General features: G+C 38.3%; 1 protein-coding gene across 17 annotated transcripts in view; it reads left to right on the forward strand.

Moving 5' to 3' along the window:
• Nucleotides 1–27,378, forward strand: part of ZC3H13 (zinc finger CCCH-type containing 13) — a 103,061-nt gene that overhangs the window by 64,785 nt on the left and 10,898 nt on the right. For 7 of the 17 annotated variants that reach the window (XM_043578863.1, XM_043578895.1, XM_043578870.1 and 4 more), the window contains 9 exons: nucleotides 2,149–2,613; nucleotides 9,416–9,607; nucleotides 13,722–13,805; nucleotides 14,150–14,711; nucleotides 18,121–18,224; nucleotides 18,565–19,758; nucleotides 20,575–21,096; nucleotides 23,413–23,562; nucleotides 24,760–24,960. In XM_043578863.1, coding sequence (XP_043434798.1) covers nucleotides 2,149–2,613; nucleotides 9,416–9,607; nucleotides 13,722–13,805; nucleotides 14,150–14,711; nucleotides 18,121–18,224; nucleotides 18,565–19,758; nucleotides 20,575–21,096; nucleotides 23,413–23,562; nucleotides 24,760–24,960 — 3,474 coding nt within the window. The remainder of the gene's footprint in view (nucleotides 1–2,148; nucleotides 2,614–9,415; nucleotides 9,608–13,721; nucleotides 13,806–14,149; nucleotides 14,712–18,120; nucleotides 18,225–18,564; nucleotides 19,759–20,574; nucleotides 21,097–23,412; nucleotides 23,563–24,759; nucleotides 24,961–27,378) is intronic. The other 10 variants (XM_043578919.1, XM_043578941.1, XM_043578949.1 and 7 more) reach the window with 3 other exon arrangements.

Genomic DNA, 27,378 nt, shown 5'->3' on the forward strand with positions numbered 1-27,378 from the left:
CACGCGATCAAGTTTCTAGTTGTAACTCCAGAAAGAAGTAAGCAAAGCTGTTTTCCTTTCTGGATCCCTGAGAATTAAGTTAACTTTGGATTTGCTACTCCCTCTTCAAGCTGAGATGCTATTCTAATCTGGCAGTACGTCTCTTTCTCTACTCCTTGTCCAAGCTTCTTGTCCTTATTTACTTAAAGTTTTTTCCTAACTTCTCCTGAGTTGGTGTTTGAACGTAATGAGTACTCAGGAAATACCGCTTATTTGCAACATTTCTGTTTAACAAGAATTTTAAAATAAGCCTCTCCATGAGTATGGTACCGCAGTCTCCTATGAAAGGTGTTGAATTTGGTTGTTCTCTATCAACAGTGCAAGCAATAGTTAATCAGATTCTTTTATTCAAGAAAATGATGAATGCATAGGTAGGGACCAGAGAGAACAGAACATCTGTTGCATAGAATTGCTTCTTGTGTACATGATTTTGGAACCGGATTGGCATAGCAGTATTTATGGAACATTGGTAAGATGGGAAAATTCTCTTAACACCTATCTATTAATTTTAATAAGATATTTAATTAGAGTTGACCAGGAATATAATATATATTTAATGACCACAGACTGAATGAAAACTCTTTAGTGTGTTTAATAACTTTGTTTTGAAATAATGATGAGGGGAAATAGTATTCATTTAAGTCTTATAAGAATGCTTGTTTTGGGCTAAGAGTGGCTGATATTACAGGAAGAATCCATTTAATAATAAACCATGTGTTTAGTTTCTTCGTAAGGAAGATGTTTCTTTAACCTTCCACATAAGAGATGTAGCAGATGTTTGTTCCTCCATTTCGATGTCATTTTCTGAAATAAAACTAATTTTAGTGGAAGAATGGGGAAGTAGATGACAAAATACAGTAACTAGATACATTTGTAAAGACAGATGGGGGACCTGTGGAAAAAGGATCTGGTAGTGAGTGAACATATTTTTAGGCACAGTTGGCATGGAAAGAGGACTCGAAGTCACAGGTGTGCGCAAAAACGGATGGAGACCTATCAAATCCTTGCCTGATGCTTCTGTTCTTAAAGGCATTTGTGGATATAAGCACATGGACAAAGTAACTGGCAGGAGTTATTAATGGGAGAATCTAGGGGGTCTTGTGGACACTAGGTGTTGAGGTGGCTGGAGAAGGTCTATAGACCTAGCTATGGGGCAAAGAGAAAAGAAGACAACTTTACAATGTCTTCGGTATTAAAGCTACTACATTTGCTAAAGTAGCCTCAGATCTTGAGGCAGTTCCAGAGTGTCTAAGAGCAACATATAAAGGAAACTGATGTAAAAACAAGGCAGTGTTTGTTTTTTGAGGTTCTCTTGTTAATCCTTTGATGTCATACCAGATTTATGCTATAATCAATTTATGCCTCTTCCAGGCATGTCTAAAGAATAGTTTCTCTTCTTTGCAGATTCCCTTTAGAAAGGGGGTTGCCTGAGCCATTTAGGCTCTGGGCCTCTTATTTCTTCATTTACACTGACAAGGTTGAAATAAATGATCAGTGAGTTTTGTTTCAACTTCTTAAAAACTGCAGCTCTTTTCTTATTTTTCTATGAACGATTAGAAAATGCTTTTTCTAATAGTAGAGCAAACTTTAGAGACAGGAGTGATCCCACTAAACAGTTGAAGAAAAGAGAGGGTGACTAACAATATCCCTTTGCCAGCCACCTTACTAACTGTAGGCCGCTCTTAAGTGCTTTAAGTACCTTTGAAGTGGTCATGGGTGGTCTAGTCTGGTGGAGGTGGTTCAAGTCACTGTGTACCTCTGGATCTAAAAGTAGTTTCTAAAAAATAAGCCATCAGTGATAGGAGATCAACTTACTTGTTTCAGTTGTTGAAGATCTGTAAGTATGGGTAAGTTGGGGCGCTGGAAGATCCTATTCAGAGTTTAATCAAGGACAAAGTTATATCCAGGCGTTAATAAAATTACCTTTGGAATTATAGCTTATCTATGGTCTTAATTTTCTTATTTGCCCATGTTTTCTTTCTTTCTTGTCTGCAACGAACATGAATTACTATGTTTCAAAAATTGTTTAAGCTCCAAATTATGTAAATTGTCTTGTTTCTCAGAATTTTGTGAAAGGAATTCTAGTTCGTTCCCACACTTGCCTTACAGAGACCAGAAGCAAAAGAGATAGAGAAAAGGACACAAGAGAAGAACGAGAGTATGAACAGGATCTGAGCTCTTCTAGAGACCACAGAGATGACCGAGAACCTCGAGATGGCCGGGATCGAAGGGATGCCAGGGATACTAGAGACCGGCGGGAACTGAGGGACTCCAGAGACATTCGGGACTCCAGGGAGATGAGAGATTATAGCAGAGATAACAAAGAGAGCCGTGATCCCAGAGATTCTCGGTCTGCTCGTGATACCCACGACTACAGGGACCGTGATAGTCGAGACACCCATCGAAAGGAGGATGCCTATCAGGAAGAATCCCGAAGTTATGGCAGAAACCATTTGAGAGAAGAAAGCTCTCGTACTGAAATAAGGAATGATGCCAGAAATGAGTCTCGAAGTGAAATTAGGAATGACCGGATGGGCAGAAGTAGGGGGAGAGGTCCAGAATTACCTGAAAAGGGTAAGGTTTTTGACTTGTCAATAAACTGTATCTTGTATGTTTATATAGAAATTATTAAATCATTTAAGGTTTCTTTTCTAAATGCATTCTTTTTTACATTCATTAATCATCATTTTGTCAAAGTAATTTTCAACTAGTTGAATTTTGGCCTTCCCTATAAATTCCAAATAGGAAGCGTTAAATTCCTAAGATTTAGGAATTTGCCCAAGCAGCAAAAGATAAATGGATCCTGATCCTAAGATCCCCTGGTTGAATTATATCCAATCATGCCTACCGTCTTCATTAATGTGGAACGCTAAGAAAATTGCCGTCAGGCATAAAAGTAGAATGAAAAGAAAATAATTTTTAGTAAACAGGTACATGTATGGTAAGATTATTATTCCAGTGGGATTAAAATGGTGGACTTTCAAACTTCATGGTATCAGACACGACCGTGTATCCCGCAGTGTGCTTGTGCTCGCTTCACACCACCTCCGGTTATCGCATATCAGAATCTCGAGCCACTTTCCTTCCCCTAAAAAGCGTTTGCCATCACCCGGTAACTACCCACCTAAACGTATTTGTCTCCGAACTGCTTGGACCGAATTCGTTTTGGCCTTTTTCCCTCCACTGTCTTCTCTCCCTCCCCTAAAATGCTTCTACAGAATTCTGAGCACTCATTCTTTCTGTTGGTCTTTTGGTCCATCTTGGTCAACATTACAGCCTCACATTAAGCTGAAGGCCCCTTACCTTCTCCTTCATAGTAGTCGTCGCTTTTCTTGGCCTTTTGCTTTTTCATACACGTTTTTTAAATGAGTTGTTTTTTAAAAAATTTCATGAAAAACTGATGGATTTTTTTTCAAATGCATCAAATTGATGAATTTATAACTTTTTCCTGTTAAAGCCTTGTACAGGTTTTATTCCTGGGTACCCAGCATTTTTGGTGCGCTTGTGAATGGTACTTAAAAAAAGTTCTCTCTCTTTTTAATAATGCATTCACATGGCTCAAAATTTCAGAAGTATGGAAGGATATGTGGTGAGAGACCTCCCGCTACCCCTGCTCATTCTCTTGCCAGTTTTGTCTGTATCCTTCCCAGAAATATTTTACACAAGCAGATTTGTGTGTGTACTCATTCCCTCTGGTTTTACAAACGCACTTTTTAAAAAAAATATGTATTGCTCTATACCCTGCTGTTTTCACTTAAAAAATACCTTGGAGATCATTCCACTTCAGTCAACTTGATAAACAACTAACCCCTTCTTTTTGGTGCATTTGTCTACTGTAGGATATACTGTAAAGTTTTTTATAAGTTTTTATTTAAATTCGAGTTCATTAACATACAGTGTAATATTAATTTCAGGTATGCAGTATAGAGATTCAGCACTTCCATACAGTCCCAGTGCTAATCACAATTATGCTCCTTAATCCCCATCCCCTGTTGAACCCATCCCCTCACCCGCCAGAGCTCTGGTAGTTCTCTGTAGTTAAGAGTCTGGCTTCTGCTTTGCCTCTCTTTTTTTTTTTTTTAAATTTTTACTTATTTGTAAATTCCGCATACGTGTAAACCTACGGTATTTGTCTCTCTCTGACTTATTTCACTTAGCATTATACTCTCTGACTTTATGTCGTTGCAAATGGCAAGATTTCGTCCTTTTTTATGGCCGAGTAATATTCCATCGTATATGTACATACCACGTCTTCTTTACCCATTCATCAGTCAGTGGATGTTGGGCTGTTTTCCATAATTTGGGTATTATAAATAATGCTGTACATATAGAGGGGCATGTATCCTTTTGCAGCAGTATTTTTATATTCTTTAGGTCAAAAGTAGTATTTTTATATTCTTTAGGTAAATACCTAGTAGTGCCAGTGCTGTATCGTAGGGTGGTTCTGTTTTTAACCATTTGAAGAACCTCCACTCTTTTGCACAGTGGCTGGACCAGTTTGCATTCCCACCGACAGTGCAGGAGGAGGGCTCCCTTTCTCCACATCCTGCACACCACCTGTTGTTTCTTGTATTGTTGATTTTAGCCATTCTGACAGGTGTGAGGTGATGTCTCCTTGTAGTTTTGATTTGTGTTTCCCTGATGATGAGTGATATTGAGCATCTTTCAGGTGCCCACGTGGGATTCTGGGTCTCCCCTTTCCCATGCACATGCACACACACGCACTCTCAAATAAATAAACATTAAAAAAAATACTGAGTTCTATATATATTGGGTCTTTTCCTGTACATACACACCTGTGATAAAGTTTAATTTATAAATTAAGCACAGTAAGACATTAACTAATAATAAAACAATGGTGATATACTGCGATGAAAATTACGTGAATGTGGTTTTCTCGAAATTCTTACTGTACCGTACTCACCCTTGTGAGGTGACATGGTGTATGCCTGTGTGATGAAAAGAAGTGAGGTGAATAATGTAGACATCATGAGGTAGCCTTAAGCTACATTTGACCTTCTGACCAGATGTCAGGAGGAGAACCCCTGCTTCTGGATCCCAGTTGACCACGGGGACCTGAAATAGCAGAAAGCAAAGCTACAGATAGGGAAGACTACTATAAATCCTATATTGATAGATGTTCAGGTAGTTCACTCTTGTTTGTTTTTGAACAGTGCTTCAGTGAATAACTGTGTCACTAAGTAATATCTTTTTAAAATCTTTATTTTCTAAACTCTGTCGGTGTATGGAAATGATAATTGAGATTTGTATATTAATCTTACATTGTTATGTTGCTGCATTTTCATAGCAGATCTAGTTAGATTCTCTTAAACATTTATGTCTGGGAACACACAGATTTGGCTTTTCTGATTATGTACTATCAATAACCTGCTGAGAATCTTTTTCAGTAAAATATGGGATATGAGTGGTATAACAGGCTTCTTTGCTCTGTTTCAGATTTTAAAGTATTACTGTTGGCATTTCACTCTTAAGCATGGTGTTTGAAGATTTTTAGCAGATGTTTTTTACTGTGTTAAGGATATCTGCTAATTTTCCCAACTTAGCTAACAGCTTCTATCATGACCATTTTTTCTGGATCTTGAGAAGGTCATAGTTGGTCCCTTTAACTTTTTTACTTACGTTTTATATATTTTTAAAATTTTCTAACTATTCTGGCATTTCTTTTTTTTTTTAATGTTTATTTTGAGAGCGAGCACACCACGTGCATGGGGGAAGGGCAGAGAGCTAGAGAGAGAGATAATCCCAAGCAGGCTCTGTGCTGTCAGCACAGAGCCCGATGTGGGACTCAGTCTCATGAACTGAACTATGAGATCATGACCTTAGCTGAAATCAAGAGTCAGATGTTCAACCGGCTGAACCACTCAGGTGCCCCTACCCTGGCATTTCTAAGATAAATGGAATTTTTTCATTTTTTTAAAGTTTTAGAATCAGTTTGTTAAAATTTAATGTTGAATTAAGTATCTGTGTTTTCAGCTGAGATTACATATAATTAGTGGCATGTTGATAAATTCTGAACAATGAACTCTTCAGAAAAAGCCCTGGCTTTTAGTTTTTGCCAATTTCCATGCTATAAAATAGCAGATTTTGAGCTGCTAACAGCAGAAGAGATGTGCACAATTGGCTCTTTGAAGCCAGCCTGAACAGCTTCTAGCATTACCACTGCATAGTTCATTTTTTATGTTCTTGTTTGGTTTGGGAATCAAAGTTATACTAGACATATAAAATGTGTTGGGAAGTATTGCTTCTTTTTTTCCTCTAGAATAATTTACGTATGATTACTTATGTATTCTGTGACAGTTTAACGACAGTTGTCTGTTAAACCGGGTTTCCTATTTTTTTGATGGTTAGAGCTTTTACTACCAATTGAGTTTCTTTCAAGAATTACAGATTTAGATTATTATAATAGTCATAGATTTGTTTTTTTTCTTAAAGCAGTATAGTAAGTTATATTTTTCTAAGAAATTTGTTTTCAAAATTTTGATACAAAGATGTTTCAAAACTCTTTTAAATCTCTATTATGACTATGTTTCCTTGTTTTTCTTGCTCAGTCTTGCCAAAGATACGGCTATTTTGATTGAGTCTTTTCAAAAAGCTAATCTTTGGTTTGTATCTCTTTTGGTCTATTAATTTCTACTCTTGGGTTTTCCTTTGTTATGAAATGTGTGATAATTGTATTAGTAACCATTCTAAACACTATTTCTGAGTTTTAATACGATTTCCTCTTTGATTCATGAGTTACGTAGAAAAGGGATTTAAAATTTTTAATCATACTTTTTAAAATAAATCCCCTTCCCTAATTTTAATTGTTGTCAGAAAAGACTTTGAAGTCAGCTCTTTGTGATTTGTATTTGTTAAGACTTAGCTGTGGCTCAGAAATTTTTATAAATGTTCTGCGTGTGCTTTTAATTGTTGGACGCAAAGGGTGTCTCTGAGATCAAGCTTGTTAACCATGTTTTCAAATCTACACGGAATTAGTTTTAGTCTGCCTTTTCTAACATTACAAAGAAGTGAGTTGAATCTTCCACTGTCATTGTGAATTTGTCGATTTTGTGTGATTGGATCAGTTTTTGCTTTGAATATTTGAAGCCTTCACTGTTAGGTACTCATAAGGCACATTATTCCTTTCATCATTGTAGAATGACCCTCTTTATCCCTAATAGTGCTTTTTGTCTTGAACGTTATTTTACTAACATTTCTTTTGGTTAGTATTTGATGAGTATCTTTTTTCATCCTTTCAACCTTACTGTATCTTTTTGTTTTAAATGTGACTCTAAACAGCATAGGTTAGACATATGTCGAATCTTCTTATTGTATCATCTTTGATTCTTAACTTTCATCTCTTTGTCTCTCTTTTGTTTCCTGGGTTGTATCCTCAGATATAATCTTTTTTTTTTTTTTTTTTTTACTAATTATCTCTTAGCTGCATCTAAGCTATCATTTAACTTATTTTTTCCTAGATGTTATGTGGGGCTCATCTCTATTCTTTAAAAATTGTTTTCAGTTTCTTCTTTGTGGTCTTTAATTATTAAAGCATTCTATACGTATATTTTTATTATTAAAATACATTGCTAATAGTATTTAGAATTATTCTGTAATTCTTTTAAGGGCTCAAAGCCTATTATTATAGTGTGTGTGTGTGTGTGTGTGTGTGTGTGTGTGTGTGTGTAGCTGTATGTATTTTTTAAAAACCACTTTATTGAGATAGGATTGACATACAAAAAGCTGCACATATTTAATGTATACAACTTGAGCTTGGGGATACGTATATAATCATGAAACCTTCACTACAGTCTATGGCATAAACATATCCATCACCTGCAGAAGTTTCCTCAGGTTCTTTGTTATTTTGTATGTATGTGATGAGAACATTTAACATAAGATCTACCCTCTTACCAAATTTTTGAGTTTCCAACACAGTATTATAACTGTGGGCAGGCATTATGCTATAGTGTAGATCTCTAGGACTTACTCATCTTATACAACTGAAACTTTGTACCCTTGACTAATATCTTTGTGTTTCCTTCTATCTCCAGCCCTGTCAGTTAGCATTCTACTAAGAGTTTGACTGTTTTAGATTCCACATATGAGTGGTATCACACACAGAGTGTTTGTTGTTCTGTGGGTGGCTTATCTCACTCAGCGTAACGTCCTCCAGGTTCATCTATGTTATCTCGCATGGCAAGATTTCCTTTTTTTTTTTTCCTTTTCTTTTCCTTTTTTTATTTCTTTTTTTTTTTAAGGCTGAATAATATTCCATTATATGTATATGCCACATTTTTTTTATCCATTTGTCAGGGGACATTTCAGTTGCTTCCATGTCTCGACTATTACGAATAATGCTATAGTGAATATGGGAGTGCAGATACCTCTTCCAGTTCCTGATTTCAATTCCATTGGGTATATATATACCCAGGAATGGGATTACTGGGTCATACGGTGGTTCTATTTTTAATTTTTTTGTGGACCCTCCATACCGTTTTCCAGTAGTGGCTGTGTAGCCTTGCATTACCGTTACCACAGTCAAGATACTCAACTGTGTATCACAGGACTCCCTGTATGACCCCTTTATAGCCACACTTGACTCCTCTCTTTCGTCCCTGGCCCCTGGCAGCCACTAATGTGTCCTCCATTTTACAATTTTTATTTCACAAATATTGCATAATGGAATCAGGCCGTATGTATCCTTTTCACTCTGCACAATTTCCTTGAGTTTCATCCAAGTTGTTACACGTGTCAGTAGTTGGTCCTTGTGGTATCCCATGGTCTGGATATACCACAGTTTAACCATTCACCATTGAAAGACATCTGGGTACTTTCTAGGTCTGGGCTTTACAAATAAAGCTACTATGAACATTCATTTCCCACATTTTTTAATGAAAATTTTTAGGCACCACTTAATGTTAACAAAGTACTTTGGTTCTGTATTGGAATGTTTTTGCTACAAATTGTAATCAAAGCAATAATATACATCTACTTTTCATTATTTTCATGATATTTCTGTGAATTAGATATGAATGGATAGCTTTTATTTTTTTTGGGGGGGGGGAGGAGGATTTGGGTTAATTGAAATGAGTCTTCTTGCTTTATGATTCCATTATGACTTTTTTAATAGATAGTAAAAACTGGGACCTAGCTTACCCGAGCCCATCATTAGACCATTTGGGTGTTATGATCCAACGTTTAATATTCTTTTCAACAATGATTACCATACTTTGAAACACCAAAAAAGAAAAACAGCAACAACCCCAACACACCTTAACTTGTATGTCTTATTTGGGAAAAAAGATTGTGACTGATATAACTTGTTGAATAAAGTGTATGTGTTTAAACATTTGTGTGAATATCCTTTGTTTAGGAAGTCGAGGCACAAGAGGTTCTCAAATTGATAGTCACAGTAGTAGTAGCAACTATCATGACAGCTGGGAAACTCGAAGTAGCTATCCTGAAAGAGACAGATATCCTGAAAGAGACAACAGAGATCAAGCAAGGGATTCTTCGTTTGAGAGAAGACATGGAGAGAGAGACCGTCGTGACAACAGAGAGAGAGGTTTGTCAGATGGCGTATTATTAAATAATGGCCACCAGTGGTTGGGAGAATCGTTTTTGAAAAACCGTCATCCGTTTACTTTTTTAATGTATCTTTTAAGACTTCTGCTTGTTGACACATTTGAAACTATTATCTTCACTCATATGATCTTCTTGTTTATTTGAGAGTATGTAAGTGGTTAGCCACCAGAGTACCTGTTTGGCAGCAGAGTGGGTACTGAGGTGCAGTAAGCGCTGGCACACTGCAAGAACTGAGGCTCCCTGCTGAATGTCTCTCGCCTTAACCTAATGGCTTATACCCCTTCGAAGAATGTAGATGCTTGGGTGCCAGTCTAGGCGTTTCTGATTTAGGAGCTACTTAAACTTTCTCACCCCGGTATCCTGGCCACTCACTCGTTAGTTGTAATAATAAAGTCTTAGAGGGCTGTCAAAAGAACAGGGCAGGGAAAAGATGATGATAGGGCTGGGGTTGTTCGAAGAAACATTTTTTGCATGTTCCTTCTTGAGAACCTGTAATACTTGGCTTTGGCTAATTTTATGTTCTCGTATATCTTAAGCTAAAAATTCTGGCGTATCTTAAGCTAAAACTTAAGCTTAAAAATCTTGTATATCTGTATCAGATTCTACTCTATTAGATTTACTCTCTCAAATCAGTTTTGCAACAAGATTACCAGAAGTCATTTAGGAAGGGTTATAGGACTTTCTTTAACAAGCTTTTATTGTCCGTATATATTAGGGCGTTTTAAACTCTAAGATCTTATGGAGGTCTTGCTAACTTTGGCTGGTTACTAAAGTAAGGTTTGCTATAATGCTGAGATTAATACAGTACAAAACTTGAAGGGGTAGGAAATTGAATAATGATGCTTCATAGTGGACTGAATCGCAAAGGTAATAGTGTATGTTGATATGGGCAGTGATGAGAGAACGAAGTCACTAAGACACCAGGTACTTTGGGAATATGGATGAGATCGGACTTGGTTGATTTGAGTTTGTTAGGGTAAGCCTAATGCATTTGGGTTAAAAGATGTGTAGGGCTTCCTTAGTTACAGATGAGGCTGGAGTTTATATGTTGTGTGTTGATACCGGAAATTCTATCTTCCCTAATGCTGATTCACCTCTGTTTAATCTAACGCTATGTCCTCGTAATGCTGTGCTTTTTTAATATCTCTTCTCCCTGCCCCCCCCCCCCCAGTTTGATATCCGAGCTCAGGGTTTTTTCATCTTATTCCTGAATTCAGTAGTACAATTTGGTTTCAATCTTAGCTTTATTTCTCAACCATCCATGTATTGAGTTTCCAGGAATTTTGATAGTTGCTTTATATATATGTGCCCCGACTTAATATCTTTTACAATATTAAGTCAGAGAATATATATGAAATATTCTTTACAATCCTTTTATCTTTATAATATTCCTGTGAGTGGAGATATGATAAGAGAATTCATGTTTCATAACTTAGGGGATTTGGGCTAAGAGAAGGATAGTGATTTTCCATTATTACAGAGACGTAAGTTTTCCAGCTATAATTCAAACTCGTATCTTCTGATTGCAAGTCCTGTTCTCTTTCTGTTTTACTTTACTGTAACTACTTCAGTAAATACCAGTTGTATGATTAAAATAGCACTGTATTTTTGAGGTTACTGACATATTCTACCATGTTTTTTGAGAGCTCATGCACTTCTGCTAGGGTCCTTCAAGTAAAGTAGTTCTTGTCCTTGTAGAACTTCACGGGAGGGAAGATACCACCCCTGTTCCTCCAAAAGAGAAATGACTATTGAGTGCAATCAAGGAAACAAAGAAGGGGCCTAGATAGAAATAAAGGATAAGAGAGGGACCTACTTCAGATGGTTTATGAAAAATTTGAGTTGACATTTATGCAGATGCATAAATGCAAGAGAAGCTAGCATTGCAGAGATTGAGGGTAAAAACATTCCGTGCAGCGGGAAGAGTATGTGCCAGTTCCCCAAGAGGGAAAATATCTTAATATGTCCTAGAGTTTGGAAGAAGACCAATGTGACCCGGGTATGATGAGCAGTAGGGAGAGTGATAGACGTTGAGGGTGGAGATGTGCCCAGGCACCTTGTTCTGTGCTCAGGAGTTTCCGTCTTCCCTTTAGTTCTTCATGGGCTGATTAGGGCACAAACAGGCAATTGAAGGGGGATGAATGCTGCCACTATATGAAGTTCTGTGAGACAACAAAGCAGCACAGAGAGTTGTGAGGAAATCCAGAAAGCTCCCTAAAGAGTTTGCTAGAAGGAACAGTGGAAGAAACGCTTTGCAGGGAGAGGGTATAGTATGTGCAAACACTTAGGACTGAAAGAAACGTATGCTTTTGGAGCAGTAATGAATTCTGATGTTGGAGTAGAGGTGTATGCCATAATTGGTAGGGAAGGAAGGAAGCTAGTAGAAAGGATTGGTGAGAGACAATGGGCCAAGTTCTACATAGCCTAATAAATCAGGCTAGAATTTTTGATTTAATTGCTTTTCACTGCCTACAAGACCACTCTTTTTAAGCAGTTGGAAAAAGTAGAGTTTTCATGAAAAAAGTATAAGCGAGTCTGGGGAAGGATGCCAACCAGTTAGACAGACTGTTGGTGACAGAGACATGTAACAGGTGATCAGAGTTTGTGTTAATAATATTAACTGTAGGGATGGAGAGAGGAAAGGGAATAAAGAAATATTTTGAGAGTGAAATTGATAGGACTTAGATAACTCAGGGATGCCGGGTTTCATGAATGGGTATGTCATTCATTAAGATAAATATATGAAGAGAATCACATCTTTGGTGAACACATTTTGGGGAAAATATAGGAAAAATAATTTAGATACATTAAAGTGGTGTTCTTATATCCTTTTCATTTTCTTTGAAGTAAGGGACATTGATTGTCATTTTGGTTGGGGAAAACAGTTTTTATCTGTCAGAGAAGAGTGCATAAAACTTGTCTGTTCTCTGACATTGGTATAATCGGAAATTTCAAGTATGAATTACTGCAAGTTGCAGTATTGAATTTCAGGTTGTTTTGTAATCGTTGTGACATTAGTATGACCCCTAAACCAGGAACTCAGATGGTCTAAGACCATAAATATGTGGCATTTGGGGAATCAAGGGTGCACAGTAGAACCATTTTAAGTTGGTTTCAGCAGAAGTGAAAAAGGGTTTAAGAGAACTGCCTTATAGTCCTGATGTCCTGATAAATCTGCCATCTCTATGACTTTGGCTAGTCAACTTCTGGACCATAATTTCTGTGTTTTTAAGAAGGAAAGGGCTGGAGAAGGTTTTGTTTTGTTTCAGCTTTAAAATTCTATGAACTTCTGTATTGATCTGTTACCTCTAAAGAGCAAATGTCCATAATTCTTGTCTTTTTTGTCTGTGATAAGACAGGATATTCAAATTACTACATTGAACCTTTCCCTGGAAATATCCTAAAGTTATTCTGCTTAATAAGTTGATGCTAGATATTCCACTTGCAGACCTGTTGACCATACTGCAGTATGACCTTTATGACTAACCCATAAACATTATTACATAATATGAAAATAGAAACATCACAGTACCCTAGACTGTGCCACAATAAACTACTTCCAAAATTGCTAGCTCTGTGGAAAAGTTAACACCATTTTCTTATACATTTTTTGATCCCAGACTAATTTCCTGCTCAACTGGGCATTTGGGCAGCATGTATTCATTTTCTCTGTGTTTATATGATTTATGTACTGGGAAAAAAAAATATATATATATATATACACACACATATATATGTATGTGTGTGTGTATGTATATGTTTATATATATATAATGTGATGAGATTATCAGTTAACATTTTTAAGAAAACAGCTCTTCATCTGAGTGGTCAGTTATATGATTGAATAAAACTTCTAACCTAGTATAAATATATATCGCTAATACGGAACACTTTATATTTGACTACTTCAAGATTGCTAAGCATCAGTACCCTTAATATTCTAGTTTATGATAAATTGATATTGCAGCAACAATTATTGACAGATGTTTTGTTCTACTATATTTTCCTCACATAATAGCTGCACTTTGATGTGTATATATTTTAGCCTGAAATTAGAGGTGTGACTTACGAGGGAAATTTTTTTTTTCCTTCAGCTCCTATGTTCTACACCTCCTGCTGCCCCTATCCTTTGCCACCAGTGTTCTCAGGTCCTGCTGGGGGGACAGAGAAGATCAGAGGTGAAGGGTAGAGATGGCAGAAAGTGGGGTTGGAGCAGTGGGCTGGAGGTAGGGTAGGGAGCATGCAGAGAAAGATCAAAGGTGGATCAGCGGGTGGTGGGAGGGGGGTTGTTGGGGAGCAGAAAACATGTTAGTTAGAGGGCAAATAAAACTTACCTCTAAGAAAAAAAATTTGTAAACATCTAGGGGTGATTTTTTGGATGATTAATTTAAAAGTAAATGTAATAACCTGATTTGTTGCCAGCGTGACCCTATACACAGATAAAATTTAAAATTTGCCGTGCTGTCTTACCAATAGGTTATCTGTCAAGTTAATCACTGACAAAACTTGATTTTCATTGTAGATCAAAGACCAAGCTCACCAATTCGACATCAGGGAAGGAATGACGAGCTTGAGCGTGATGAAAGAAGAGAGGAACGAAGAGTAGACAGAGTGGAGGATAGAAGAGACGAAAGGGCTAGAGAAAGAGACAGGGAGCGAGAGCGAGACCGAGAGCGCGAGAGGGAGAGGGAGCGTGAGCGGGATCGGGAAAGAGAGAAGGAGAGAGAACTAGAGAGAGAGCGTGCCAGAGAGCGGGAGAGAGAAAGAGAAAGAGAAAAGGAGAGGGACCGCGAAAGAGAGCGAGATCGTGACCATGATCGAGAGAGGGAGAGAGAGAGGGAACGAGATAGGGAAAAAGAGCGGGAGCGAGAAAGAGAAGAGCGGGAGAGAGAGAGAGAGCGAGAACGGGAGAGGGAGAGAGAGCGAGAGCGGGAACGAGAGAGAGCGAGGGAAAGAGATAAAGAACGAGAGCGTCAGAGGGATTGGGAAGACAAAGACAAAGGACGAGATGACCGCAGAGAAAAGCGGGAAGATACCCGAGAAGACCGGAATCCCAGAGATGGACACGATGAGAGAAAGTCCAAGTAAGAATGGGAATGGATCTGTTTTTTAAAGTTACATTTCAAGTAGAGTTCAAAACATCTCATTTTCAGGAAATTTTCATTGTAATTCTTTTTCCTCTCAACATTTTCCTGGATTTCAACTTTATTAATACATACTTGGTGTTCAAAGTCTTTTGAATTGTCCAGGAAGAAAAACACTTTCTCATTCTACTATTTCTGTAGCCATGGATATAATTAATCACTCTTGTTTTCTGTGCCATTTTTGATGGCATATTGGCTTGTTCGACTTCTGTCGACTTGTTTTTAACAGGAATGCAACCTAAAAGTGATAAAATCAGTGAACCTATCTCTCATCAAACCCACTTAAAACTAGTTAATGGAGTTGGCAAGTCACCAAAAAATAGTGACTGTGCCATTTCTGATAATCCTTCGTGAGTTTTAGGTACTTATAACTCTGGAGTCACTACCTCCAGTGACAGAAGCATTCACAGGGTCTTAAAACTGAAGGAAGTCCTGCAACCACTGAAGAGAGACACAGACTTGATCTATCTTGAGCTATGGAGTTATAGTAGATTATTGGGATCAAAAGATGTGTTCTCATAGGGGCGCCTGGATTGGCTCAGTCGGTTAGGCAGCCGACTTTGGCTCAGGTCATGATCTCATGGTTCGTGGGTTCGAGCCCCACGTCGGGCTCTGTGCTGACAGCTCGGAGCCTGGAGCCTGCTTCGGAGTCTCTGTGACAGAGACTCTGTCTCTGTCTCTGTCTCTCAAAAAATAAATTAATTAAAAAAAAAAAAAAGATGTGTTCCCATCTTCTCATGTATCTGAGGACAGTTTCTCTTTTTTTCTTTTTCTCCCCTCCCCCCTGCCCCCCCCCCAAAAAAAAGGATTGCTCAGATATCTGGGAAGTCCATGGTTAGAGTTCATTTGTTCTGATGTGACTATGTTCAGACTTTGAAACAATGTATCAGGAATCCTGTCTGTCCATTTCTCCACTGTTTTCTTCTGTGTGAGTTCTAGTCTCAGAAAGGTTTTCTCCAGATGGTGGCTAAGATGGCTTGAGTGTATGCCTGTCAGCTTCACAGCCCTCTATGTATGTTGGGACTCTCATCAGTTGAGGAATAGACAAAGGGAGCTAAATCACTGTAGCCATGAGAATTTTGGACTCTGATTGGTCAGTTTTGAGGTTTCATGGACATAAAACCAAGCTTATTGGAGTTAACTGCCTTTTTTTTTTTTTTTTTTTTCCTTTTTAATACCAGCTGGGATAAAGGGTATGGTTAAGTTTGCTAAAACAAACTGAAAATAATTTATATATTCAGTTCCATTGCTTCTGCTTCTAGCTCATGTGAATTATGGTGAATACAGCTCCCTGCTTTCGGCTGTTTTTCATCATTGCTGTTGTAGATTATGACTGTGGACAAAGAACAAAGCACAGAAGTGGAGGCTGCATCTATTAGGTCTTGGCTTCCCTTCAATCCGCAGCCAGGGTTTTCTGTAGTTCACATCCACTGGCTTCCCTTTCCCCATTAATAAATAATCTTACATTAACATAAAATTCAGATACTGTTTTTAACACATGTAGGCATACAATACATATTTCTCTGACCTCCTTAAAGTCTCTAAGATGAAAATTGTGAAATCTTTGTTATTTATCTATTACGCAGTCCTGTGCTTTGATTTCGTTTTTCCATGCTTCTGGTCTCTGCTTACAGTAGCAAAACTTTCTTCTGGTTTTTCATGGTTGGACAATCCAAACGTTGCAAGGACCCCACAAACTTAGGAGTCAAACAGCTCTATAACGATAGCTGTATGAGATTAATATCTTGATGTTTTTATCAATTGTATTGTCATCTCAGTAGTTGAATTTACCCAAAACTTTTTTTTAACCCCTCTTATGCAGGTTTTGTTTGCTGACTTGCCATACTATTTATTTTACTCTTTATTTTATTTCTATAGATACTTCCTAGAAATTAAAGTTATTTTTTTTTGTACATTTTAATTAATTGGCTTTATTTCGATATACCAGTTACTTCTTGCTATGCGTCAAACCACACATAAAGTTAGTAGTTTAAAACAAGAGGCAGTCATCTCATTCTGTGGATTAGCACTTTGGGCTGGGCTCAGCAGAGCAGTTCTGCTGATCTTACTTGGGGTCACTCATGTTTCTGAGGTGGGTCTGGCAGTTCACCTGTGTCTGGATGACCCAAACTGGCCTCACTCGTCATGCCTGGCATTTAGTGCTGGTTGCTGTTTAGGGCATCTCATTTCTCCTCCACAGGACCTTTCATTCTCCAATAGTCTAAACTCTCCATATAATGATAGAAACATGCCAAGAGGTCAAAAGCAGAAGCTGCAATGCATCTTGAGTCCTGATTTTCCAAACTTACACTCTGTCACTTTCACCACATCCTCTTGTCATAGCAAGTCTGTGGGCCAGCCCAGATTCAAAGAATGGGAGAATAGATGGCCTAATGATAGCAGGAGCTTTGGATAGGGAACTGTACGAACTTGAGCCTGTAAGTTGTCACACTAATCTCTTTTTTTTCCGAAACCCTGGTTACTCATTTATGTAAATGAGCCATGAGGGAGATATGTGTGCTGCAGTATGTTTCATAACTTTTGACCACAGTATTTATAAACAGTGGTTTAAAAAAAAAAAAAAAAGGTAGTCAAAATTTAATGACAATACAGGAAAACACTAGAATAATAAGTACCAGAGATATAAATCACTAGTCATTTAATGTTTAACTTAAAGAGTAAGAAATATAGTGAACATTTTAATTATTTTATTAATTTGCCACCAAGCAAGTGATTTAGTTTTAAGAAAAGGGAAGGAACCAATTTTTACAGTGTACTCACAACATAACTAGCACTAGGCTTATGATAAAACTAATTTATTCCTAAGTGCAATTTTACAAGATGGACCCTGGTTTTTTCCCACCATTTTCAGATGAGAAAGCTAAGGTTCAGTGATTTCAAGGAACTTCCTAAGGTTACCTAATAGGTAACATGGCTGTAAGTTGCATTCATATCTTTTTGACTCCAAAGCAGATACTGATTTTCTCATTTGGCTTCCCAGCATAAAGTATTTCTTTATCATAAAAGATAAAATTAACGAGTAAGTTTTAGTAGACGGTACATGAATTACTCTCTTGTATGTTACCACCATGCAATTATTAAATCTGGCGATTTGATGAAGAAAGACCTGTTGTCCTGTGTTTTAAATCACAATTGTATGTCTTAACAAACGAAGTGAAGAATTTTATTCAAGATGCATGCTGAACACCTTTTATATGATGTAGCTCTCACAGTATTGCTCTCTTACAATTATATTTTGTAGTTACAGTAAAGAAATAATACTGAAAACTAGTAAAGAAATCTCTTTTTCATCCTCTGGAATTTTATAAACTATATTTGTCCTATTTAGGAAGCGCTATAGAAATGAAGGGAGTCCTAGCCCTCGTCAGTCACCTAAGCGCCGGCGAGAACATTCTCCCGACAGTGACACCTACAACAGTGGAGATGATAAAAGTAAGCAGAACCTGTTTTCTGTGTTTCTGTATCCACATTCCTTTGTAACCATGAGACCATTCTTTGGCATTAACAGGAAATGATGAAGTGAGATTTAAAATTTTTCTTGCTCTGCTGCCTCTGAATATCTCATGTGACTAAAGTAGATGTTAGGAATACAGTTACTTTATCGTAGGGGCACGGTCATCTCCTGTTGGTAGTAAGTCCATATTTTTAGTGAAATTATTGCCATTTTTAAAGTTTTAAAATGAAAAGTGAGAGGCTGGGCTATTATTATTTCTGTGTCAATGCAACGTTGTTTACCTGGTGAAAGTGTGATTGCTTTCATCTTTTTGTATAGATGAAAAACATAGACTCTTGAGCCAGGTTGTACGACCTCAAGAGTCTCGTTCTCTCAGTCCATCACACCTTCCAGAAGACAGGCAGGGTAGATGGAAAGAGGAAGATCGTAAGCTGGAAAGAAAAGAGAGTTCAAGGCGCTATGAAGAGCAGGAGCTTAAAGAGAAAGTTTCTTCTGTAGATAAACAGAGAGAACAGACAGAAATCCCGGAAAGCTCAAGAACTCGCCCACAAGACATGATGGGACACCACCCGTCTGACGAGCGAGACGCATCTGATCGAGCTCATGATGAGAACAAGAAAAAAGCCAAAATTCAGAAGAAACCTGTTAAGAAAAAGAAGGAGGAGGATGTTGGGTTAGAGAGGGGTAACACAGAGACGGCATCTGAAGACGGTCAAGTATTTTCACCAAAAAAAGGCCAGAAGAAGAAAAGTATAGAGAAGAAACGTAAGAAATCCAAAGGCGATTCTGATATTTCTGATGAAGAAGCCGTCCTGCAGAGTAAGAAGAAGAGAGGCCCGCGGACTCCCCCTCTGACAGCCAAAGAGGAATTGGTTGACATGTCCAATGGTAAGGATGGCAGTCTGGAGGAGTCTCAGAAAAAGGAAGATACGGCCTTCAGCGACTGGTCTGACGAGGACGTGCCTGACCGGGCGGAGGTGGCGGAGCCGGAGCGCGCCGCCACGGCTGCCACTCCCGGAAGGACTCCTTCTCCGTCCTCTCTTCCTCCCCCTCCGCCTCCCGCGGCCGCCGCTTCTACCACCGCGTCTGCTACGCTCTCCTCTTCTGCCTCCGCCGCCTTCAGCGCGTCCGCCACCAGCCTTTCCTCGTCTGCCGCTCCCACCAACAGCACCGGTGAAGACTCGCACAGGAAGTGCCATAGGACCCGCGCCGAGAAGGTAGAGGCGCCGCACGTCACTATAGAAGATGCGCCGCATCGCAAGCCGCTGGATCAAAAGAGGAGTAGCAGCCTCGGCAGCAATCGGAGCAATCGGAACCATACATCTGGGCGTCTCCGCTCCCCGTCCAATGATTCTGCCCATCGAAGTGGGGATGACCAAAGTGGTCGAAAGAGAGTACTGCATAGTGGCTCGAGAGATAGAGAGAAAACAAAAAGTCTGGAGATCACAGGAGAGAGGAAATCTAGGATTGATCAGTTAAAGCGTGGAGAGCCCAGTCGAAGTACTTCTTCAGGTAATAAAATTGAATTCTAATCTAGCCAGTGCTTCCTGTCTTAGTGTATTTTATACACTTTTCTCTTTTATACAAATTGTAACTTTAACGTAAATGAGACATTGGTTACATTATATACTGCCTTAAATTTTAAGAAACTTCAGAGCTTAACCATGCCACCAGAATGTTACCTGTTACGACATTAACACTAACATTATTATAATAGAGGTACATTGAGTGACGTCCATCAGTTTGCTACCAGGATGTTAGTAGTGTATCTCGGCAGAGGGCTCAGTATTCAAGTTCCTTACTGATGCTTGAAATTTTAACCTTCCTGCTCTTCCTCCTGCAGCCAGTGCTTTTTCTTTTGACCACAGAAAATAAGATAGGGGATAGGAAGAGGTCAGATGATGAAGTGATCAGTTCCGTTAATGCTTACCCATTTTATGTATGTATTTCTTGGAAGATATTTTGTGGTTATAGTGGAAAATTACATGTTCCCTTGCCTTTTACATATTTTAATTAGCACTTTACAATTTTTCCTTAAAATGAGTTTCTTGAATAATTGGGACTATGGAAACATCAAATGTAAGTTTTAAAGGACCCTAAAATGAAGCATTTTCTTTTCTTTCTTTCTTTCCCTTCTCCCTTCCTTCCTTCCTTCCTTCCTTCCTTCCTTCCTCTCCCTTTTTCTTTCCTTCTCTTTTTCTTCAATTGAAGTAGAGTTGACATACAGTGTTAGTTTCAGGTGCATAACACAGTGATTTGATACAAGTATGGCGGCAATGAAGCATTTTATTTCTTACCTTGTGTAAACTCTTTGTATATTTATTGTAGATCGCCAGGATTCAAGGAGCCATAGTTCAAGAAGAAGTTCTCCTGAATCAGATCGACAGGTCCATTCAAGATCCGGGTCGTTTGATAGCAGAGATAGGCTTCAAGAACGTGATCGATATGAGCATGATAGAGACCGGGACAGAGAGAGGAGAGACACAAGACAGAGAGAATGGGACCGAGATGCTGATAAAGATTGGCCACGGAACAGGGACCGAGATAGATTGCGGGAACGAGAGAGAGAACGAGACAAACGGAGAGATTTGGACAGGGAAAGAGAGAGACTAATTCCTGATTCTATGGAAAGGGACAGGGACAGAGACAGAGACAGAACTTTTGAGAGTTCTTCTCAAATAGAGTCTGTAAAACGCAGTGAAGCAAAACTGGAGAGTGAACATGAAAGAGACCTAGAAGGCACTTCCCGAGACTGTCTTGCTTTGGATAAAGAAAAAATGGATAAAGATCTAGGATCTGTGCAGGGATTTGAAGATCTAAACAAAGCGGAGAGAACTGAGAGTGTGGAAGGTGAGTGCCTTGTTGTCTGTTATCTGCTCCATTCCTTTTCAGGTTTCATAGGAAATAAAATATTTTCTTGTGAAGGTGTTCTGATATGCATAAGGAAAAGCCCTGTGATATTTCAAAAATGTGGTCCCCTGATTTGTACTATCATGGTATACTTGGTTCAGATTCACCTGAATGAAATAAAAGGTAGATGCAGTAAAAAATAGTTATCACCTTCTTTTCTTAGATATTTAAAAAAAATCATAAAAATGGAAGTTATTTCTTGGTTCAGAGACAGATTCAAATAACTCTTAGTGATTCTGTTTTCCAGGGCAGTTGAGAACAAATACACGAAACAGTCAACACTCCCTGAAAATGCATTTCTCCTTTGGCCCACTAAGAGCCAGCCTCAGCTGTGGGGAACATCATTGTTCACTGCCTCCACTCTCTTCTTTACCCCCAGTCTAGTACAGACCACTCATGCCTCTGAATTCTCTCAGTGCACTGCCCTCCAGCCTTCTTTGTGCTGCCTCTTCCCTTTGCTTGGTAGATGTTTGCCCTCTTATCTTCCCTTATTCAGACTTCATTTCCCAGTCTGTGCATCATTTCCTCCGTGAAGCCTTCTCTGCTAACGGTACTTATTCAGGTTGCCATAGCACCTTGTCTATATATCTTTTATAGCATCCCCACGCTGTATTACAATTATTTTTCCTTGGTTTTGTCCCCACTATACTCCTTTGTTCGGGACCATAGCTTTTCATTTCTTTATCATCAGGACTATAGCAAGGATGCAGTAAATGGTTGATGAATGAAAGTATGTTCTGCCTGTGCATATATATACACCCACGTCTTATTCTTTGGTGAATTATATAGGCTAGCTTAACAAGAGTAATGGCTTCCCCGAAAATTGTCCTGGAAATTCTGCCTCCTTGGGATTGTCCAGTTCTGGTACCAGTGCTTAACACCATTGCGCTGATATCAAGCCCTCAAGAAACTTCTAGGATACTTGTATATAAGCAGCAGTTATTTCACTATTCTTTTTATTTGTTGTATTATAACATTGGGCCTAGAGTAAATGCACATTCTTTTGAAACTATAAACATCTTTACTATCTCTTGGTTATCTGATCAGATGTGTTCCAATACAGCATCTGTTATATTTTTTTCTACGTGACAAAAACATTTCTATCTCAGTGTTTCCTCACATTATGTTTTCATCTCAATTTTGAGTATAAATAGCCTCAAATCCTGAGCCATAGTACTAATGGAGGTATAACCTTGGAGTGTAATTGAATATAATTGAACAAATCATAATAACTCTCTTGTGATTGGAGTCAGTGCCCCTCATCCCTAAAATACAGCATTCACTGGTTGTGATCACACATAACATAGCATTGAAATTTATAGGTGAATTACCTACTGTGAGATGAAAAATTTTATTCACCTAAAGTAGGAAAATGAGTGGGATAAACTTGAAAAAATACAAATCCTATTATATGCTTTTATGCTTAGATGTATATTTGTCAAATGAAGTCATTAAAGTTGATTACCTTAGAAGTGAATTGGGAGATTATTCTAGAACATAATAGAAAATTATAGAATGACCAGAAACATCTCATAGTTTATTATATTTTATTTGCTGCAAATTTATACCTGTAAAGCATACTGTTGCATTTTGCTAACCTAGTGTTGTAAACTCAGTAAAGTGTGTGGATAACTGATTAGAAATATTAAACATACTCTGTAGTTTCAGGGTACTTTTCAGTTCACAGCTAACTCACTGGGTGACAAAGCCTAACCTAAGTAATTGAGAAAGATTGGTAAGATAAATATATGCTAGTGGTACCAGCAAAATATTTTTAAATTTCTTACAGCATTCTCTTTAAACTTGAGTTGGGATAGGGAGATGAATTGGGAGGTAGAGGGAGAATCAGCGGCAATTTTTCAAATAAATGTAATTATTAATAAGTTTACAAGTCTTTTAAATTAATGAGTTTATTTAAGTAAAGAAATTACTACATCCTTTTGAAGTTAGTAAATTTGTCTGGATTTACTTCAAGTTTTATTATAAAAACATTAACATACAGAAGCAAAATTAATAAGTTAGTGGTACCTTTTGTCACATTTTAATTGTAATCGTATAACTTGTTTCAGTATTGCTGTTTTTACTGTGTTCTTGCACTTAAAATTTAATTTTCCTTTTGCAATATTAAGAAATGTAGTTTTCTAAGGAAAAAAACGCTCTTCAAATATTTTAGTGTGCACAGCCTCTTCCTCTTTGGTTTCACTTAAATGTCCCTCCCGTGTGCTCTTTGACATGAGATAAATCTTTCCGAAACAGGAGATGACGAATCCAAGTTAGATGATGCACATTCATTAGGATCTGGTGCTGGAGAAGGATATGAGCCAATCAGTGATGATGAACTAGATGAAATTCTAGCAGGTGATGCTGAAAAGAGGGAAGACCAACAGGATGAGGAGAAGATGCCAGGTAATCATTTACAAAGGTGGTTGAACGTAAAAATGACCTGATTTTTGGTATTAAGGCATTGCTAAGTCATGAAAGGCAGAATTTTTCTTTCTTTGTTTTATTTGAGACTGAAAGGCCAATGCAATGAAAATCACAGTCTGTATGGTCAGCACACTTTTAAGTCGACATTGCCTACGAATTGGAGAGGGTCTCTTTTAAAATAGTCAGATTCTAAGATTTCCGTTCCAGAAGTTGAAATTCATGTTATATAACTTGGAATCTAACCGAATACTGATTGCCCAGCAATGTTCCGGATGGTAAATGTATGGTACGGAGCTTCACGGTTGTGGTGCCACAAGCCAACTGCTGAAACGGTCATTCAAAATTTATAATTGTTGAAATTACATTTATGCAAGATCTATATATCTCTGTCAATTTTCTCAACTCAGTAATTATCTTCCCTTGTATAGTATAGAACCGTACACTCCGCCAGAGCTTATTCTGGTGACCACAGCCTGAAGCAACGTCCCAGTTAGTCTGCTTGTTGTAATTTGTTTGAGGGAGAGAGAGCCCACACGCGTGGGGGAAGAGGCAGACAGATGGGGGGGAAGAGAATCAGTAGGCTCCAAGCCCAGAGCCCAGCGCGGGGCTGGATCTCACCCTGGTGGGATCAGGACCTGAGCTGAAATCAAGAGTCAGATGCTTAACCAACTGTACTACCTAGGCGCCCCGTTATAATTTTTTTTTTTTTAATTATAGTGAGGGTCTTTGTTTTGTTGGGGAATGTAAAACGTTAAAATTTTATTTTGACTTAATTTGTTTTGTATTTCACAATTTTCTACTAACGTAGAAGGTACGTATATCTTTTTTATTATATGTTATTAAATAGAACATTACTGTTCATTTTTTCAATTGTCCCTTGTCAGTAGATGGATTATTTGTTTGCAGTATTAAATTTGGAGGAATGCGCTTGGGTTTTGTTTGCTTGCCTGTTATCTTTTGGTGAGGTTTTTTTTTTTTTTTTTTTTTTTTACTGGAAAGGTCCTTAGATTCTAAATATTAGTCTTATAGTAAAGCTCTCATTTTAAGACTGTTATTTTTCATTTAAAACACTTGTTACTTAATGCTTTCTATGTTTTGCAGTTTCTGTTTATCAAAAGATAACAAGAATGCTATTTCTTGATGTAAAAACAAAATCCCATTCTTAACTTTTTACAGATCCATTAGATGTGATAGATGTGGATTGGTCTGGTCTTATGCCAAAGCATCCAAAAGAACCACGAGAGCCTGGGGCTGCCCTCTTGAAATTCACACCTGGAGCTGTTATGCTAAGAGTGGGGATTTCTAAAAAGTTGGCAGGTTCTGAACTCTTCACCAAAGTCAAAGAAACATGTCAGAGACTTTTAGAAAAACCCAAAGGTAATCCCCTTCTACTTTGTGTAATGTCTGCTGCGACTTCATTGAGATGCCTTTGAAAAGGGTTCTTTGTTTTCACATAGCACTCCAAGTGTAGGAACTTTTTTTTTTTTTTGAGGAATCACTTGATATTCAGTATTAAATCTTTTTGAGAAATTTAAAAAGGAATTTTGACTCTGCAAATTAAAGCAAAAAAGGTACAGAAATAGCACAGTAAAGTTCTTAGTCGTGTTCCCAGAACTAACCAGAGCAGAGCCTGGAAAAGTGGGCTTCGTTCGTATCTAAACAAATTGGGTGTCAAGGCAACCCTTTCCCCTGGGAAATGGGGAGTTCTACCCATATGCAAATGCCTAGGTTGAGCCTTTAACAAAGGGGGTAGAAGCTTGGTGTCTGTGCCAGATAATCTGGATTCCTAAATAGGCACACACTTACCAGCTACTCTGTGTGTTAGTGTCACCATTTGTAAGCTGGGAATAGTTACCCCATCAACTTCATAAGATTGTTAGGAGCAGCAAATGAGGTTTAAGTAAAATACTAAGAATGATTCCTGACATGTGGTGACACTTAATAAATAGTGACTACTACTATTTAGTTTGAAAATAGTTCCATATTGATTTGAGACCTTATTGCAACAGCTTTTCATTACAACGGAAGGGGAATGACTGGGTGGCAAAAAGAAGGAAGAGATAAATTGTGAAAGCAACGACATTTAATTTTATATCATGTTTGTGAGAGTAAAGGTTTAAAAATTAAGATTTTTACTAATACAAAAATGGAAAAAAAAATTTTAACGTTTGAGAGCGAGAGCACGCGAGCAAGCGGGAGAGGGGCAGAGACAGAGGGGGAGAGAGATTCCCAAGCAGGCTCTGCACTGTCACAGCGGAGCCCAACATGGGGCTCCAACTCAGGAGCTGTGAGATCATGACCTGAGCTGAAATCAAGAGGCAGGCATTTTTTTTTTTTTTAATTTTTTTTCAACATTTATTTATTTTTGGGACAGAGAGAGACAGAGCATGAACGGGGGAGGGGCAGAGAGAGAGGGAGACACAGAATCAGAAACAGGCTCCAGGCTCCGAGCCATCAGCCCAGAGCCTGACGCGGGGCTCGAACTCACGGACCGCGAGATCGTGACCTGGCTGAAGTTGGACGCTTAACCGACTGCGCCACCCAGGCGCCCCAAGAGGCAGGCATTTTAACTGACTGAGCCACCCAGGCTCCCTGAAAAAAATTGTTTTATTACTTTCATGTTTTGTCTTTCAACTGTTAGCATAAGCAGCAAAAGTCTTGATTTTAACACGTCCCAATAAATATAGAATGAAACATATGCATGAAACATATAAATTATTATGATTGTGAATATGCGTTAACTTGACAAATGACTGAACTCCTAGGTTCCTGCCCCCGCTTTCTGCCATGTTTGGTTGGCTCTTTGACCTTAAGCAGGTAACTCCTGTGGGTATTAAATAATGGAATGAAAGCCCTAAGGTCTCACCCACCTCTAAAGCAGTTTGCTCCTATGACTTTGCGACCTAGGAAATATAGTTTGGCCATAACCTGATGACATACATCGTAAAGGGGGGTTAATTGTTGCTCACCAATCAGACCTCTCCTAATTAGAGAACAAGAGAACTGATTCAGGATGCTGAATATACGTTTCCTAAGGAATGGGACTTTGTATACTGCTGCATCCATTGTATAATGACCTGTTCTTACTGATTATGCTATTATCTACAACAGTATCTGACACACAGTTTCAAGAAGTATTTGTAAAATAATTGGTACTGATTTTTTCTATCCTATTCGGTCTATTTCAGTGTCCCAGTACTGAAGAAAGTATATCCCTATCCCATTTGTAATTTTAAAAACACTGTAAACTTTATAAGTATCCCGAAACTTAAATTGCCTTTGCCTAAGTTTTCTGTGTGGAGTGTGATAGATTAAAAACAAGTAAGGCAGCACCTATCTGGCTCAGTCGGTAGAGACTGCAACTCTTGATGTCAAGGTGGTGAGTTCGAGCCCCGTGTTGGGCACAGAAATTACCTAAAAAAAAAAAAAAAAAAAAAAAAGTCTTGGGGCGCCTGGGTGGCGCAGTCGGTTAAGCGTCCGACTTCAGCCAGGTCACGATCTCGCGGTCCGTGAGTTCGAGCCCCGCGTCAGGCTCTGGGCTGATGCTCGGAGCCTGGAGCCTGTTTCCGATTCTGTGTCTCCCTCTCTCTCTGCCCCTCCCCTGTTCATGCTCTGTCTCTCTCTGTCCCAAAAATAAATAAAAACGTTGAAAAAAAAAAAAAAAGTCTCTTGAATAATTTTGTGGTAATCATTTCAAAACCACCAAGAGACTGGAAGTTTGGGCGTGTTATACTTTCTAGGGAGGTGCGCAAGTGTGTGTTTTGTATTCTTTTGTTAAAGAAGAGAACGATAAGC

The sequence above is a fragment of the Prionailurus bengalensis genome, chromosome A1, assembly GCF_016509475.1.
Source record: "Prionailurus bengalensis isolate Pbe53 chromosome A1, Fcat_Pben_1.1_paternal_pri, whole genome shotgun sequence".
NCBI classification, from domain to species: Eukaryota; Metazoa; Chordata; class Mammalia; order Carnivora; family Felidae; genus Prionailurus; species Prionailurus bengalensis.